Source organism: Pipistrellus hanaki (assembly GCF_964339955.1).
Source record: "Pipistrellus hanaki genome assembly, chromosome: 2".
Taxonomy (NCBI): Eukaryota; Metazoa; Chordata; class Mammalia; order Chiroptera; family Vespertilionidae; genus Pipistrellus; species Pipistrellus hanaki.
The window spans coordinates 168,799,731-168,818,300 of NC_140504.1; the positions used below are offsets into that span (position 1 = coordinate 168,799,731).

Below are 18,570 nucleotides of genomic sequence, written 5' to 3' on the forward strand. Positions count from 1 at the left end.
ATACTTCAGTTTCCTCATCTGTAAAATAGGGATAATAATATCTAGCTTGCAGGATAAGTGATAATAGTTAATATTCATATTACATTTATACTCTACTAAGTCCTATTCTAAGAGCTTTAACTATAATAGCAACTTAATCCTCACTAAAACTCTATGAGATAAGCACAATTTTCATAGCAATTTTATAGATAAACAGAGACACAGAAATGTCTTTTCCAAGATCACACAGCTAGTAAGTATGGAGCTGGGAGTGAAACCCAGACAGATTGGCTTGCTCCAGTGTATGCTCTTAACAAGTACTCTAGTATTTCCTTTTAAAATGTCTAATCTTTCAACTATTACATACTCCTGTGATTGGAAGGTGTTCTGTCTGAATAGTCCAGGCTATTTTAAGATGCCCTAAAGGTAAGTTGGCTTTGCCTTCGTCTGAGGAACTGGAACAAGTTCTTAGCACTCCAGCCAGAGGGCATTCAAGGGATATGAGGATCTCATGAAATTAATTCCTCCAGTCAAGCCATGTTCTGGGCCATGAAGACAGAGATGAATTGAATCCAGCCTATGCTCTCAAGGGGCTCACAGCTTAGTTGGGTAGATAAGCAACAGAGACAACTCTAGGATAGTACTGCTATGGAGGGAAGCTCATAAGGGACATCTAACTTAATTATGGAGGAATTGATCAGAAAAGGCCTTTTCCAAAAGAGGAGATACATGAGTCTAGTATCAAAGGCAAGTGGAAGATATATTTGCAAGAAGCGTTTCTTGGCAGAGAGAATGCTATGAACAAATATACAGAGGCTTCAAATAGCACTGTGTATTTCAAGAACTATGAATAGTTTAGTATGACTAGGAGAGATGAAAATGACAGTGCTGTTGCCCAAGGCATAGACAGAGGCCAGCTGGGAAAGTGCCTCAGTTGTCAAATTGAGGGGTTTGGCCATCTCTGTAGAAGATGTAGAACCATTGAAATGTTCCAAACAGGAGTATAATATTAAATAGAAAGATAATTTTGGTAACAAAAGGGGGCTGCGTTCGAGGTTTAAAACTGGAGACAGCTTTCAAGCACATGAAAAATTGTTCAACATCATTAGTCATTATGGAATTGTAAATTAAATCCACAATATGGTACATTTTACACCCATTGGAATACCTATAATAAAAATGGTGAACCAAAACAACTGTTGGCAAAGACGTAGACAATTGGAACCCTCATACTAGTATATTGCCGATAGGAATGTAAAATGGTGCAGCTGCTTTGTAAAAACAGTTTAGCAGTTCGTAAAAAAGTTAAATGTAGCTGAAACCGGTTTGGCTCAGTGGATAGAGCATCACCCTGCGGACTAAAGGGTCCTGGGTTCGGTTCTGGTCAAGGACATATGCCTTGGTTGTGGGCACATCCCCAGTGGGGGGTGTATAGGAGGCGGCTGATCGGTGATTCTCTCTCATCAATGTTTCTGGCTCTCTGTCCCTCTCTCTACCTCTCTGTAAAAGATCAATAAAATGTTTTTGTTTTTGTTTTTTAAGTTAAATATAGCCCTAACGGGTTTGGCTTAGTGAACAGAGTATCATCCTGTGGACTGAAGGGTCCTGGGTTCAATACCTCAGTTGCAGGCTCCTGGCCCTGGTGGGAGCATGTGGGAAGCAACCAATCAATGTGTCTCTCACACATCAATGTTTCTCTCTGTCTCTCCCTCTTCTTTCCACTCTCTCTAAAAATCAATAGAAAAATATGCTCAAGTGAGGATTAAAAAATAAAAAGTTAAATATAGTTACCATATGACCCAACAATTCTACTCCTAGGTATATACCCAAGAGAACAAGCCTCTTACATACATGTTCACAGCAGCATTATTCTAAATAGCCAAAAAGAGGAAACAACCCAAATGTCCATCAGCTGATTAATAGATAAACAAAATTCGCCATATTCATACAGTGGGATATCATTCAGTCATAAAAATGGATGTATACCATAACATAGATGAGACTTTAAAACATTGTGGAAGAATCCAGACACAAAAAGCCATATCATATGATTCCACTCATACAAAATGTTCATAGCACCCAAATCCATAGAGAAAGACTATAGATTAATGGTTGCCAAGGGTTGGGATAGAAAGGAATGGGAAGTGACTCCTATTGGGTACTGGCCTCTGGAAATAGTGGTGATGGTTGCACAATTTTGTGAATATACTAAAAACCGCTGGATTATATACTTTAAAAGGATGAGTTTTATGGCATGTGACTGATATATCTCCTCCCCCTCCCAAAAAAAGACTGGTAGCAGAGTTACCGGGGAGGAGACAGAATGGTCTAAGCAACATGCTTCACACGGGGGAACTCACACTGCTGGAGGATCATGAAGACAAGCATGGATAATCTCCACATCCTGAACTTTTATGTGTTCTTTCCTAAAATTAATCTGCCTTATAATGTGCCTTTTATTTCTCCTCTTTCACAGTAGCATTTCTCTCACCCTAACAGGAAAGATAGATGTCTCCCCTATCTTAAATATTACTATGAGAGTATTTCCCTGAAGATAAAATGTCTGGGGCACCTTTGAAAGGGATAGCTTAAATCTAAAGGGCTTTAAGGGAGAGACCTAGGACAGCAAAGCAAAAACATTCAGTAAGCAATTATTAAAGTGATAATAAAAAGTAGATGTGTGTCAAATTAAAAAATGTGTGAGGAGAACTATAGTTTCTACACATTTTTCTAGAGGGTACCAGAATATAAAGTCTAGAATTACCTTTACCTTAGAATCATCTAGGGTGCTCAAAATGGAAAAACTTCAGTTCCTGTGGTATGTCTAGACAATGGGATATTATTCTGCCCTAGAAAGTCATGCGGTATCAAGACATGAAAAGACATGCAGGAAACTTAAATGCTTGTCATTTCTACCAAGTGAAAGAGGCCAACCTGAAGGCTTGATTCCAACTATATGACAATCTGGAAAAGGCATCTACTCGGTGTGACACTAATATGATGCATACACTGTCCACACCCATTGAATGAATAACCTCAAGAGTGAATCCTAATGTAAACTATGGACTCAAGGTGAATTGATTGTGATGTGCCAGTTTAGGTTCATCAATTGCAATAAATGTAACATTTTAGTACATATGTGTGGGATTTTGATAATGGGGGAGGCTATGCGTGAGTGGAAGCAAGAGGTATTTTGGAAATCTCTATACTTTCCTCTCAATTTTGCTGTGAATCTAAAACTTCCATTAACAGCCGAAAACAGTTTGGCTCAGTGGATAGAGCATTGGTCTGCGGACTGAAAGGTCCTAGGTTCGATTCCGGTTAAGGGCATGTACCTTGGTTGCGGGCACGTCCCCAGTAGGGGATGTGCAAGAGGCAGCTGATGGATGATTCTCTCTCATTGATGTTTCTAACTCTCTATCCCTCTCTCTTTCTCTCTGTAAAAAATTAATAATATATATATATATTTTTTAAAAAGTTCCATTAACAAATTAAAAGTCTTTATAAAAAACACCCCCTGTACTGGCGCCCCAGCCCAGTCTAGTTAAATTAGATTATTCGAGTAGTGAGCTAAGACTGTGTAATTTGTAAAGCTTTCTAGGTGATTCTAATATGAAGTCAGGATTGAGAACCACTTAAAGAAAGGCACCAGTGACAGGGATATCAAGGAAGAGGGAAAAGAATTGAGAAATCACTGTGATGCATGTGTAGGATGTTTTCAGACTTTAAACATGCATGAATTTTGAGTTTGACAAAATTGGGAATTCCTGGTCTAAGGACAGGTTTGCAAGCCTCAATATCTATTGAAGGATAAGTTAATAAGTTACATATGATCTCAAGGAGGTAACAGTAGCAGAACATGGGTAATTTCTTGGTTGTAAGGGGTGAAGGAGAGGAAGATATCAAGGATGATTGCCAGGTCACCCTTAAACACTCATCTATAGTTATCTATTTCTGAGTTAGAGAGCACAAGGAAGGGAAAAAGTTTTGGGGAAAGATAGGGAGTTAATTTTTGGACATGTTGCTCTGAGATACCAGTGGGATATTCAGATAGAATTTGCTTTTGGTATTGGATGTGGAAGTCAGAAGCTTGGGAGGACGATTTGGTAGGAAAATTTTGGACTCACCAGAATATAGGGCTGGCCTCTTCCCGTCTACCTGAAGACATCAGATTTTTCAACATTCAAGGAAAGCACAGACAGTACAAAGGTAAAGAGATTGTGATGCATGTGTAGGGTGTTTTCAGACAATAGACATGAATGAATTTTGAGTTTGACAAAATTGAGACATGGGACTGGATGGCTGAAATGGAAGGGAGAGTCATCAGGATTGAAACGACCAGAGAGCAGAGAGGCCAGAGAGCTGGATGAGTCACTGAGGTAAATATTGAAGTCACCCAAGTTGTTGTAGGATTGCAACAGCTCTCAAACTTTAGTGTGGATCAGGATCAGTTGGAAAATTTCTGGGCCCCGTACCTGAAGTTTCTGATTTTTTTGGTCTTTGTGACCCAAGAATTTGTATTCATAACAAGTTTGCAAGTGATGATGATACTGGGGACTAAACTTTGATAATTATTGCAACAGAGGAAAGCCCGGGTCAGGTGTCTATGAATGTGTTTAGAGGTTGAGAGCAATGAAGAGGGAGAGATACCAACCTTAAACAGCTGATTGAGAATGTGGCCCTGACACTGGGACACTCCATCTAATGGACACATACTCCTCCCTGTCCTCGATACTAGCTCTACTTTATATATATATTTTATTGATTTTTACAGAGAGGAAGGGAGAGAGATAGAGAGCCAGAAATGTTGATATGAGAGAGAAACACCGACCAGCCGCCTCCTGCACATCCCCCACCGGGGATGTGCCCGCAGCCAACGCACATGCCCTTGACCAGAATCGAAACCCGGGACCCTTCAGTCCGCAGGCCGACGCTCTACCACTGAGCCAAACCGGTTTCAGTTATACTAGCTCTACTTTGATTCTTCGTTCTATGGAATACACTTTACCTTGATGTTTGAATCAGAAATAGCTAAAGCCATCTTTAAGCTAAAACGAGTAACTTCAGAGGGAAAAAGAAGATTTAACTGCCTTTACCCCAAGTTTTCACTATGTGCTGAGGAATGAAGAAAGGAAATGGAGCCCCGCCTATGTGACTCAGTGGCTGAGCCAGGAACCAAGAGGTCGCAGTTGGATTCCCAGTCACAGCACATACGCACCAGGGTCGCAGGCTGGTTTCCCAGCAAGGGGGTTTGCAGGAGGTGGCCAATTCATGTTGTTTCTCTCTCATCGATGTTTCTCTCTCTCTATCCCTCTCCCTTCCTTTCACTAAAAAATCACTAGTTAAAATCACCAAACATATATTAAAAATTAAAAAAGAAAGGAAATGGGAAAGAAAACACTGGGGAGGTCATTTATAGATTACGTGAGTAAGGCAGATTTTTCAGATTAGTGCTCTTTCTCACAATAAACATGTTTTGTGACTTTATGCAAATTTCTGAAATACATTTTACAAGCTTTAGGAGTTAACCTTTTCTGTTTACATTAAAAGTCAGGAAAATAAAGAGAAAAAAAACTTGTAACTTATATTAAAAAGCAGAGCATGGTAAAATGTAATCTTACTAGAGAGCTCTCTGCCTTAGCCTGATTAGTCACCTAAGAAGGTTCATTTTGTATCACTGCACTTATAGGTCCAAGGAGTTTGTTGCCTTTCTGTACAAAACCCTCTGTTCGTTGTTCCTTTTTAATTAAAAAAGGATGAGAAGATACCTAATTGATTTTTAAACCACATTTCTCCTCTCTGGAGACATAATTTCTGGTTTCACAGCCAGGAGTTTTCACCAGCTCCCCCGTGTGGTCTTGAAGCCATCGTGTGAAGAGGATTTCCCAAGCACTGTCTGATTTCTCAGAGTTCTTGTGTCTAATTTATAATAATAAAAGCCTAATATGCTAATTAGACTAGACGACCTTCGGGACAAAGCCGGGGCTGCGAGGGAAGCAGATGCTGGCAGCATGCGGGGAAGAAGACCTACGAATTTCATGCATCAGGCCTCTAGCATTAAGTATTAGCTACTTTCTGTCTACTCTGGAGGCATAGGTACCTAGTGAAATAGACTCTAGCTAGAAAAATATAGACCCAGAATATTAGAATTGGTAGAGACCTTGGAGTTTACCCTTCTGACCACTCATCCCCTCAAGACATTTTATGAATAACCAAACCACCCCGGAAATAGGAAAGATTTGCCCAAGGCCTCAAGGGTGTAAGCAGCCTTAATTAAAGGTAACGAATCCCACTTCCCCTGTGTCAGATCCAGGGGCTAGAATTCAACCCTCTGCCTCCTGGTACAGTGCTCCTCAGTCTCGTCCTGAGACCGTACATTGGTTTTGCTGCTCAACGCATCTTCATTAGCCTTCTGGCACTAGGAAGGAAGGAGAGAGTAGGAGAGCAGCACTCCCAGTTCCTTCCTAGATTAACCGCATCAGCATCTTCTGGGAATGTGCTAGTAATGCAAAATCTTGAGTTCCAACCCTGACTTAATAGATAAGAAAGCCTGGGGAGGGACCTAGAAAACTCCTTTAGTAAGTGCTCCAGCTGATTCTGATTGATACTAGAAGTTGATGATGGATTATAGCAGAAAATTCTGTATCAGAAAGACCTTTTGTTTACCTGGTGCTTCCATCCTAGAGAGAAATTCCAAGGCTGTGAGATAGTGGATGAGCTCTGGGGTCAGATTTAGCCCTTCCACAGCTGAGTGGTGATGTCTTTTATCTCTAAGCCTGTGTTCTCATCTATCAAATGGGAAAATAACCCCTTCTACCTGTCCCAGGGGGTTGTGGTGAAGATTAAATGTGAGGCTGGCTAGTAAACTGCTTTCTAAAAAACAGCATGCTGTGATTTTGTGAGGGATTACTAAAAAGTTTGTATCTAAAATAAATAAATAAATAAATAAATAAATAAATAAATAAAAAGTTTGTATCTAGATTGCTACTTTTAGCTCTGAAGAAAAACCTCTCATACTGCCTAGCTCTACATGGAGAGGAACCAGCCCACCAACCAAGGTGAACTCTTAAGAGATGATGCTTGTTGGAAACTTCTGCCCTGAGTCTTGGGTTCTGAGTGGTTGGAATGGAGCTCAGCACCTCCTGCTCAGGAGTAGCCAGCTGAAATTCATCATACTCAGTAAGTTTGCTATCCCCTTATTAAATTGCTAAGGAAGAGCTTGTTTATTTTTAACTGGGAGTCTTTTTCATTATCCCACAAACTACGAAATACAGTAGACCGTTAGAATGGTCCCCTCCCTTAAAGATTCAGGGCACTATAAGTTAAAAGTAACAGGAAATCCTGCCTTGGAAATAAGTGAGATGTATTGAAATTTCTATTCTTTTGCTTTTGCACTTAACTTTCTTGAACCACTGAATTTTAGAATTAGAAGGAATCTGAATAATCATCAATTATATTTTCTTAACTCCTTATAGAACTCTTACCTATGGTATTCCCAACATTTTGTCAATTGCCCCTCTTTTGCATTTTTCTGATAACCAGGAGTTTCCCAATAAGTCCATCCCAAGCAGAATAATTGTTGATCTTTGAATGCTCTTCCTCTGTTGAACTGAAATCTATCTTCCTATAGCTTCCCATCCCCTTTTGCCTCTAGCTTTACATTCCAGGTCAAAATGGAATTGATATAATAATAATAATAATAATAATAATAATATCAGCTATCATTAAAATGATAAATAAATCTTTCAATTTCTGTAAACAATTGAGTTTCTGGAGAAATAAATTATTATAAAGTCCTGAATACCTTAAATTCAGTCTTGATTATAGTTAGAGAACAAATAGCTTTAATAGCAGGACTTTTTAAAGGACACAAGTGTTTTTAAGAGGGTGGAGCACTGAATTAACCATTAACTTTTGTTTATATAGATAAGAGGAAACACTAATATATAAATATATGTAATTTATCATTGAATTTAAGTTAAAGTTATATTTACTCTGAATCTTTCCTCATAAAGTTGAGTTTCTACATTTATCAAAAGAACCAGAATTTCCCAATATTTAAATGTTTATTTTAGTAGTTCCAAAGAATCTCAATTTGTAATCTTGAAAATATGAATTGTTATAGGGTACTACGTTTGTTAGAGTGTTTGTTGTAGAAAACAATGTTCACTTAAAGTTATAAGTTCTGTTTGCCAAAGGAGGTTGTTTTGTGTTTTTTTAAATCCTCACCCAAGGATATTTTTTCCCATTGATTTTTAGAGAGAGTGGAGGGAGAGGGACACCAATCAGTATAGTCAATATGGTTTTGGATTCTTCTCCACTACCACCCCTCCAACCTGACACACGCCCCACTTTGCTGCAGGCTCAGAGTTAGAGTTTTGTCAGGTGAGTACTAGGAAAGGAGAGCAGAACTGGAGAAATGAAGGTTAATATCTGGGAATGCCTGTGATGATGGACAGTAAAATCTAGGCTGTTGAAGACAGGAAGTGAGGGCACAGGGTAGAGTGAGGAGTAGTGAAAAGGTAGTAGGATCCATGGGTTTCGAGTCTTGGTGGAGTTGAAGAATTTTTGGAGTTGGGGTTGGGTATTAGAGGAAGAGAGCGAGAAAGGAAGAAGTTTTCAGTGGGAGAGTTGGATGATTCAAATAGAGATTTCAGAGGGGTTACAAATGCTGGTGATGAAAAGATCTAAGGTATGAGTGTGGAAATGAGAGGCTGAGGCAAGCGTGATCACTAAAGGAGAGGAATGCGAGAGGCCAGAACACTGGAAGAATCATCTAAAAGAATTGAAATCTCTGCCCTGACTGGTTTGGCTCCGTGGATAGAGCTTTGGCCTGCAGACTGAAGGGTCTCAGGTTCGAGTCCTGTCAAGGGCATGTACCTTGGTTGCGGGCATATTCCCAGTAAGCAGCTGGTCCGATGTTTCTCTCTCATCGATGTTTCTAACTTTCTATCCCTCATCTTTCCTCTCTGTAAAACATCAATAAAATATATATTTTTAAAGAAAAATAAATAAAAGAATTGAAATCCCTAAGAATGAGGACAACAGTCATTAATGACAGTGAACCAGAAGCACAGGAGTCTGTGACTGAAACGAATGAGTGCCTGGGGGGGGGTCTCCATAATGACGTAATATGTAAAGATCTTTATTTTTCACGGGAGAATGGGATTGGAGAGGGGGTGGTTGCTTTAAGCCTTAAAGGGGCGTGGCGGGGAGAGAAGTCCGAGGTGTGGGGGATGCCTGGTCCAGACTCCCAGGACGCGTCTGCGCAGTGAGGCTGGAGGCGGGGCCACGCTTGGGCTCGTGCGCGGGGGCGGGGCCTCGCGGGGGCGGAGTCTGCGCCCTGGGTTCGCCGCCGCCGCCGCCGCCACCGCCACCACCACCGCCGCCGCCGCGGTGCAGCACCTCCAGCTTCAGAGCGAAGGAGGCCGCGGCCTGGGCCGAGCCTGGGGCCGCCGCTAGCCGCCGCTAGCCGGAGCCTCCTGGAGCCCCCGCGCCGGCTCCACCTGGGGGCGGGCTCAGGCCCGGCCCGCCGCCGCCGTGCCCCGGACCGAGGCCGCATGCCCGAGGACCAGGCTGGCACAGCCATGGTGAGGGAGCGAGGCCTGCCCGAACCGCAGCCGCCCGCCGCCCGCCGCCGCCGCCCGCCGCGGCTCCCGCAGGCCGGCCCGGCCCTCGGCCCGGCGCCCCGCTCCCGCCCTCCGCGCCCCCGCTTGGCCTCACCTCCTCGTTACCGCCCCCTCGGCGGCCCGCTCCTCCTGCGCGGGGCTCCCGGCCACCTGCCGGCTGGCATCCCCTTTCTCTCTCCTTCCTCCCGGTGACACCGGTGTCTGTGTTTCATCGCCCTCGGTGACAGCCGCTTTCGCGGTCCCCTTTGCCGCCCCCTCCTCGTCCTTTAGCCCGACCTTCCTTTCCCTCTCTTACCCGTAATTATCTCTCTTTGGGGAATCTCCACTACTTACCCCTTTTCCTCCCCGTTTTCCGTTCCTGCTCGTTTTGCTCTCGCTTCTCACCCCCCTTTTCACCATTTTTTATCCCCGCCGCCCCCTCCTTTCCATATCATCTCTCTTCCCCGCGTCCTCTACCATCCACATTTCCTCTCCCCTCTATCCCCTCTCCCCCGCCTCTCGCAGCTGGCCCCGTTTCCTTCTCCGGGTTTCAGGGGGCTGAGCTGGAACAATGTGAAGGCAGTTGCTTCGCCGGAGAGGTAGGGCGGGCAGATGGGGATTTTGCAGAGGGGCAGGGCGATGCTGGAGGTATTGGAGAGGGCCTCAGAGCCTCATTCCCTTAGTGTCATTGCAAACCCGGAGGGACCGTGTGTTTGGAATGATGGTGTGAGGCCAGCGTGCATTCTGCAGGACCTTATGAGATTATGTAGCCTTTTGACAGAAATAACTTTAAAAAAAATGTTTTGGGAATGCAATTTTTATTTCGAGGGCTTTTGATTCATGTGAAGGTACAGTTTGGAAAATTTCCAAACATTTACAGATTTGACTGTTACTCAGAACCAGTGGCTTGTTTTCCCTTGGAGACAGAGACCAGGGCTTCTGCAGACTGGAAACCAGGTTGGTTGGCAGTCAGATTGTGACAGTTCTCCTGAGTGCCTTCCACTGCCTTCGTTCGTTTTGCCTTCTCTGAGTTTAGTTGAGAGACTCTCTGCTATTTGCAGTATTTCTCCTTCCTGTTTCAAAATAGGTTGAGGTTTCAGTTGGTTTTTTCATTGAGTTGGGTCACTCATTGTTTGCAGTACCATGCATTCATGAACAAATATTTCTCCATCCATGCAGTCATCTATATTTTGGCTTTGGGGAGGAATAAGACAACCAGTCAAATCTAAGTCCTGGTAATCATGTTCTCCTAGAAGACTAGTTAATTTCCTTTTCTCCTTCCCCCCCACCCCCCATCTGTTTTTTAGGAAAGTGGTTTATAAATGAAATAATTTAATTGGTGAGCTTTTCTAACTCACTGACTCTGCATTTTTGGGTTGTCACTCTCCTGTGTCTGCCACCACAGCAGCCTTCACATTCACAAGCGATCACACTGTCATTGTGTTAACCTGTTTCTCCCCCTGAGATGTGTGATTGTAGACGGCAATTGTGCTTTACTTCTTTCTGTAATTCCCAGTGCCCACTTAAATATAATAAGGATATGTCCTGAGAAATGCATTGTTAGGTGATTTTGTCGTTTGATCGTCATAGAGTGCACTTATACAAACCTTGTGGTATAGCCTACACACCTAGGCTACATGATATATATGCCATTGTTGTATGTGCAATACATCATTGATCCAAATGTTGTTTGTTATGGAGTGCATGACTGTAGTAGAGATGTCTAAGACAGGGGCCATCAAACCTTACCAGGTATCAAAATTAACTGGAGAGCTTGCGTGCTGCCATCTCCAGAGTTTGATTTATTAAGGGTGGAATAGAGCCTGAGAATGTGCATTCCTAACAAGTAGCCCATGTCGTGCTGATCTTCCTGGTCTGTGAACCATTAGTCCAAGATAGACTCCTAACAAGTAACCCCGCAAATTGCTGTTTTTCTCTCCTCTCTCTTAAAAAATAAAAAATAAAAAAATAAAAATCAAATAAAAGCCTTAAATAAATCAGGGTAAGCTATGAAGTGATGTATGTGTGTATGTGGCAAATATTTTAGTTAGTATGGTTAGGCAGCAACTTTCATAGCTAATATTTATTGAGCATGACTGTATAGGCCCTGTTTTAAGTGACTTACATATTTTATTTCATTTAATCCTCATAGCAACCCAGTGAGATAAGTAGTATGTCTATGAATGTAGAGACCATGTTTATTTGGCCCATCATTGAATCTTTAGCATACACATAGTGCCTCATGCGTAAGTGCTCACTAAATATTTCTTGAATGAATGAATGACCTCAGGCATGATCAGAAAAAGAGGAAGGCTTGGTTGAGAAGGGGGCATTTGAACTTGGGTCTTAATAGGTGGGGCTTTACTGGGTAAGAATTTGGGAAGGAAAGTCATTCCTGGCAAAGGTGCCAGGTTGAATGTCGAAGCTGAGATAGAGTAGGCATGATGTATTCTGGGAAATGTGTGACTCTACATTGAGGGTGTAGTAGGAGATGAGATTAGGTGAGCCAATGGTCAGATCATGGAGGACCTTGAATCATAGATTCAGGAGTTTTGACCTCATTATATTATAAGATCAAGTTACCTTGAAAGTTCTTTTATGTGTGAAGGAATATAATAAGAGATTTGAAGGGATGATCACTATAAATCAATATGAAACATGGTTTGGAGTGGGAAGAGCTATTGTACTCCTCTGGGTGAAAAATAAGTATGTGAGCTTTCTCCCTAGCCTTGTTATGGTGGTGGTGATTTAAATTGGAGGGAGGAGAATATAGGGAAATGAAATAAGATCCGCCACACCACTTTTAGTGAATTTTCCATTGAGACAATACTATGGATTTGTACAGGAAACACAGAATCAGTAACAGTTTTGCAATTCTGCTCACTCAGTTTTCATATGTGTGCAGCCTTTAGGAATTTATGAGAATATTAAAACAAAGTAAATTTACTATACCATAGTCCTTTATATACAAACAGTAGGTCATGTAGAGAGAATCAGTACTCAGTTTTAAAAAATTATTCTTAGAGAGAAAGGAAGAGAGAGGAGAGGAAGAGAAAGAGAGACACATTGATGTGAGAGCAGAACATTGGCTGCCTCCTGCATGTCTCCTACTGGGGATCAAGCCCTCAGGCACGTGCCCTGACCAGGAATTGAACCGGCAGTTCTGTGCCCAGGATGACACCCAATTAACTGAGCCACACCAGCCAGGGGCAAACTTATTTAACTTTAAAAATATTTTTTTGTGTGGTATGAGAAAGGAGTGATTTTAAGTAAAATATATTTTATTTTAAATTACATGTATAATTTATTTAATAATACATTGAGCAAAATACATTAAAACAGATGTCCTCTTCCTATTTAACAAATGACACATTAATATGAGATAAATCATTGTCGTATTTTAAAATGAATATATATTACAATGTAGAATGAACTTAATTATGTTTATGGCATCAAAATAGATAATAACTGACTTTCTAACATTAAATTTGGAATTCTTGTATTTTTGTACTTAACAACAATAGGTTTTTATAATTGTTCTGTTTTGTTTCTAAATGACAGACAAAAGGGAATGTTTCCAGGCTGCAACTTGAAATAAATAAAACATTGGAAGCATGGATAGTTTATATATAATAAATGGAGATTCTAAATGGATATAACTATCACCACATTTTTTTAAATTTTATTTATTTATTTATTTATTTATTTATTAGCCGAAACCGGTTTGGCTCAATGGATAGAGCGTCGGCTTGGGGACTGAAAGGTCCCGGGTTTGATTCCGGTCAAGGGCATGTACCTTGGTTGTGGGCACATCCCCGGTAGGGGGTGTGCAAGAGGCAGCTGATCAATGACTCTCTCTCATCGATGTTTCTAACTCTATTTCTCTCCCTTCCTCTCTGTACAAAATCAATAAAATATATTTTTAAAAAAAGTCTTCTATTATTTATTTATTTATTTTAATATATTTTATTGATTTTGTACAGAGAGGAAGGGAAAGAGATAGAGAGCTAGAAACGTCGATGAGAGAGAAACATCGACCAGCTGCCTCTTGCACACCCACTACCGGGGATGTGCCCGCAACCAATGTACATGCCCTTGACGGGAATCGAACCCGGGACCCCCCAGTCCGCAGACTGGTCCTCTACCAGTGAGCCAAACCAGTTTCGGCCAACACATTTTTTTTAATGCTTAAAAAATACTAAGCTGTCTTGCCCTGGCCAGTGTTGCTCAGTCTGTTGGCCTTTGTCCTGTGGACCAAAAGGTTGCTGGTTCGATTCCTAGTCGGTACATGCCGAGTTTTGGGCTATATCCCTGGAAAGGGGCATGCAGGAGGCAGCTGATTGATGTTCTGTTCTCATATTGATGTTTCTCTCTCTCCCCTCTCCCTTTCTCTTTCTTTAAAAATCAATTAAAAAAAATAAACACTGAGCTATCTTAATGTAGTACCATTTAAGAATCCTGATCAGATAAATGCATTCATTTACTTGTTTCATCATCAGGGAAGCTAATGTTTCTTGTCTTTAACCAATAGTTCATTATAAGAATAAAAATAATTTTAATATAATGTTCAGTGTTCAGATGAAGTTGTAACAGTTGAACCACTATAATATTATGAGCCAGTCTCCTAATTTTTATTAATTCACTTATGTGCAGCAGATAAAATCTTGGATACTCTCAAACTATTCTGTTTTTAAAGGAGAAAAAAATGTAATAATTATTTTATTAAATGGTTAAAATATACATATTGAGATAGACATCAGTATTGAGTTTAATCATGTGAGCCATTGGGAAATGCTGGCTAGACCACTACTTTTTCATTGGTTCTAAAGCTAGCCCTTAAAAACACACTTAACCAATAAGTGGCAGAAATAGTCAGTATTTTTAGTGGAGTAAAAGACATTTCTAATGTGAATAGTAATTAGAATAGAAAAAGAATGTTAAAACAGTGTTCTTGAATACTGGGACATGTATTTAGAGGAGCATGAGCTCATACAGCAGCTTTTATTTAATGAGCACACAATGTGTCAGATGGTATACTAATTAATCTTCACAGTCCCAGAAGGTAGATACTTTTTTTTTCATTGCACATATAAGAATATTGAGGCTTTGCCAGGACCGGTTTGGCTCAGTGGATAGAGCGTCGGCCTGCAGACTGAAGGTTCCCGGGTTCGATTCCGGTCAAGGGCATGTACCTTGGTTGCGGGCACATCCCCAGTGGGGTGTGTGTTTGTGTGTGTGTGTGCAAGAGGCAGCTGGTTGATGTTTCTCTCTCATCGACGTTTCTAACTCTCCGTCCCTCTCAATTCCTCTCTGTGTAAAATCAATAAAATATATTAAAAAAAAAAAAAGAATACTGAGGCTTTGAAAAATCAAATAACTTTCCAAGATCATAAAGCTGTTAATGACAGCAGGATTCTCAGACCCCTGAGCCTATGCTGTTTCAAACACATTCCCTGAGCTCTTATGTGGTTGTAGGAATCTAAACTGAATTCAAGCATTTAAAATATTTGTACCATTGTTTCCACTATAAAAGTAATTCATATTTATTGAAAAGAAAATTGGTCAAAGGGTATGTACAGTTTTATGGTTCTTGATCCATATTGCCAAATTGCCTTCTACAAAGCACTTGAAGCAGAACATCAGATGTTGATGGCATTCTGTCTTTAGCATTTAGATACCTTTTGAACATTGAAAGCTTGTGAGATATGACAGGAATATGCTTTCAGAACACATTAATTTTGGGGGGAAAGCAAAAAGACAGGTAGGGATTCAATATCATTTAAAAATGATGCTGCTCTTAGTTCTAACAGCATCTATTATGCATTAAAAACAGCATATATTTTAAGATTTTATTATATATAGAGAGAGCATACTTGGTATGAATGTGGATTTGTAGATTTTTTTATGGTGCTAAGGAGCCTGTCATTTAGACTCCACTAGTTTACCGTATTCTTATAGAACACTGTAAATCCTTTGTTAATCATTTAAACATTTTGTTCTTGGCCACACAGGCTGTACTGTACAACTCAATTGGCAACCATACATATGGATAACAGTGGGTCTACAGAGATCTGTATCCTGGGTACTTGTCAGTGTCTATAGTAGGGGCTTAGCAAATATTGGGTCGGCAACTAAGTAATTGCGGATTTTAAAAAAATCAAATACAATTTTTTCATGGAACTAAATAACTTTATTCTGTAATGTATTGCCCATTTTGATCAATGACCTTTTGCCATCTTTCAGGCAGCATCATAATCCCACGTTCAAAAAACTTCTGGTTTTTATTAGCAAAAAACTGAATCAGGTACGATTTGACATCATCATCATTATTGAAATTTTTACCATTCAAGGAGTTTTGTAAAGATCGAAACAAAAAGTAGTCAGATGGTGCAAGGTCAGGACTATATGGTGGATGTGGCAAAACATCCCAACCAAGCTCCATTAATTTTTGCCGAGAGACCAAAGATGTGTGTGGCCTTGCATTGTCATGATGGAATACAACACCTTTTCGATTTGTCAATTCGGGCCGCTTTTCTTCAACTGCATTGTTTAATTTCGTTAGTTGTTCAATGTAGACATCAGAATTGATCGTTCGGTTGGGTGGTAAGAGTTCAAAGTAGACAATTCCTTTGTAATCCCACCAAACTGATAACAAAACCTTCTTTTGATGAATATCAGCTTTTGATGTTGTTTGAGTTGGTTCACCTGGCCTGCTCCACGATCTTTTCCGCTTGATATTGTTGTAAACAACCCATTTTTCATCGCCAGTTATCAGTCGTTTTAAAAATGGATCATTTTCATTACGTTTCTTTAGCAAATCGCAGCTGCTAATGCGTTGCGTTAACTGTGATTCTTTCAGTTCGTGAGGAACCCATGTATCGAGTTTTTGAACATAGCCAAGTTGTTTTAAGTGATTTTCAATGCATGTATGTGATACATGAAGCTTCTCTGCAATCTCACGTGTTGTACTGTGACAGTCCGAATTGATTATTGCTTTGATTAGGGCGTCATCAACTTCAACTGGACGACCAGAGCGTTTTTCATCTTTGAGTGAAAAATCACCAGAACGAAATTTGGCAAACCAATTTTGACACTGCCGTTCTTTTAAGGCTTCGTCACCATAAACAGCACATAACTTTTTATGAGCTTGCGATGCGTTTTTCCCTTTGCGGAAATAAAAAAGCAAAATATGACGAAAATGTTCCTTTTGATTTTCCATTTTTCTTTTTTTCTTTTTTTTTTTTTAATTTTCTTTTTTTTTTTTTTAATTTATTTTTGATTTTCCATTTTTCAACGAACGCCAAACGAAAACTACAACACAGATCAAAAAACTTTTTTTACTGATTAACAGCTGAATAGCCAACTATCAAATAACAAAAGGTGTTTTACATTTGTACTACGTCTGCAAACCTAAAAATTCAACTGAAGCCATATATGTGTGAAACCCGCAATTACTTAGCTGCCGACCCAATAGTTGTTGAATGAAAGTGTCTTGAGTATTATACTAGGATCCTTGTAATCTAATCGTTCAATGAATAGTCATTTTATGAAAAAAATTGTCTTAACCCTAGCCGGTTTGGCTCAGTGGCTAGAGTGCTGGCCTGAGTACTGAAGGGTCGCGGGTTCGATTCTGGCCAAGGGCACGTACCTTGGTTGCGGGCTCCTTGGCCCAGGTCAGGGTGCTTGCTAGAGGCAACCAACGTTTCTCTCTGTCTTTCCCTCTCCCTTCCATTCTCTCTAAAAATCACTGGGAAAATATCCTTGGGTGAGGATTAACAACAACAACATAAAAGTATTTTCATTTTATACTCTATAATACTAAGCACACATTATGCTATTTTTTCTGCTTCTGAGTTTTGCTTACACTATTTCTTTTTGCCTAGAATGCTGTCCCTCTTCTTTACTAGTTAATCTTCACCTGTCGCCTTAAACCAGCGATTTTCAACTGGTGTGCTGCGGCAGGCAGGCACAGTGGCGTGCCGCAAGAAATTATAAAACATGCAATACCTTACTATTTAGTTAGTGGCACTGATCTCTTTTCCCTGTCAAAAAAAAAAAAAAAAAAAAAATGACAACAGCCAATGCAGCAATAACCATCCAATGTGAATTAATCAAAATACTAGCATACCTATTTTTTGTCATATTGGCAAAAAATATAGCATATTTTTTATGTGCTGCAGAATTTTAGTAATTAGTTTACGTGTGCCATGAGATGAAAAGATTGAAAACCTCTGCCTTAGACGTTACCTCCTTTGTGAAGCCTTCAGTTACCTTCAGGCGGCCTTGTATACTTTTTTCATATGCCTTTCCTGTACTTTGTATATGTCTCGGTTACAACAGTTATTCTGTGGTGGTAGTATTTTATTTTATTTTTTGAGAGAGAGAAACATTAATTTGTTCCACTTTTTTATGCATTCACTGGTTGCTTCTGTATGTGCCCTGCCTGGAGATCGAACTCACAATCTTGATGTAACGGGAGGACACTCTAAATCACCTGAGCTACCCAGCCAGGGCCAGTATTGTTCGTTAGCAAGTCTTGCTGTCTCTCCAGATTGTGAGCTCTGTGAGGCCAAGGACAGTACAGTGTTTTATCAGTTTCAAGTCTTAAGCACTTTCCATAATGCCCGAGACATACTAAAAAGATAAATGTTTATTCATTGAAAGAATGTATTCGTAGAGAATTGAATAAGGTGATGTTAACTGAAGATGTGAGTTGTAAAAGAGGGCAAAAAAGGTGAACACTCTCCATAGGTACCCTGAGGGAGAAAAGAGGTTTGATGGGTAAGAAATGCTGGATCAGATACTAGCCTAAAAGGCACTTTTGACCTAAGATACATATTTCTGTCCAGAAGAGTTGAGCTGGAGTTAGGAAGGAAGCCAAGTGATTTCAAGAAGAATTGCAAAACAATATCCCTTTGTATAAATACTTGCAAATTACTTGTTTATAATTTGTGGAGGTGTCCTTTCAGAGAATAGAATATTT

At 40.3% G+C, this 18,570-nt stretch overlaps 1 protein-coding gene across 1 annotated transcript in view; it reads left to right on the forward strand.

Moving 5' to 3' along the window:
- Positions 1-9,319: 9,319 nt before the first annotated feature.
- ZYG11B (zyg-11 family member B, cell cycle regulator) overlaps positions 9,320-18,570 on the forward strand; it is an 83,160-nt gene continuing 73,909 nt past the window's right edge. The window contains exon 1 of the mRNA XM_084872905.1: positions 9,320-9,569. Coding sequence (XP_084729031.1) covers positions 9,540-9,569 — 30 coding nt within the window. The 5' untranslated portion in view covers positions 9,320-9,539. The remainder of the gene's footprint in view (positions 9,570-18,570) is intronic.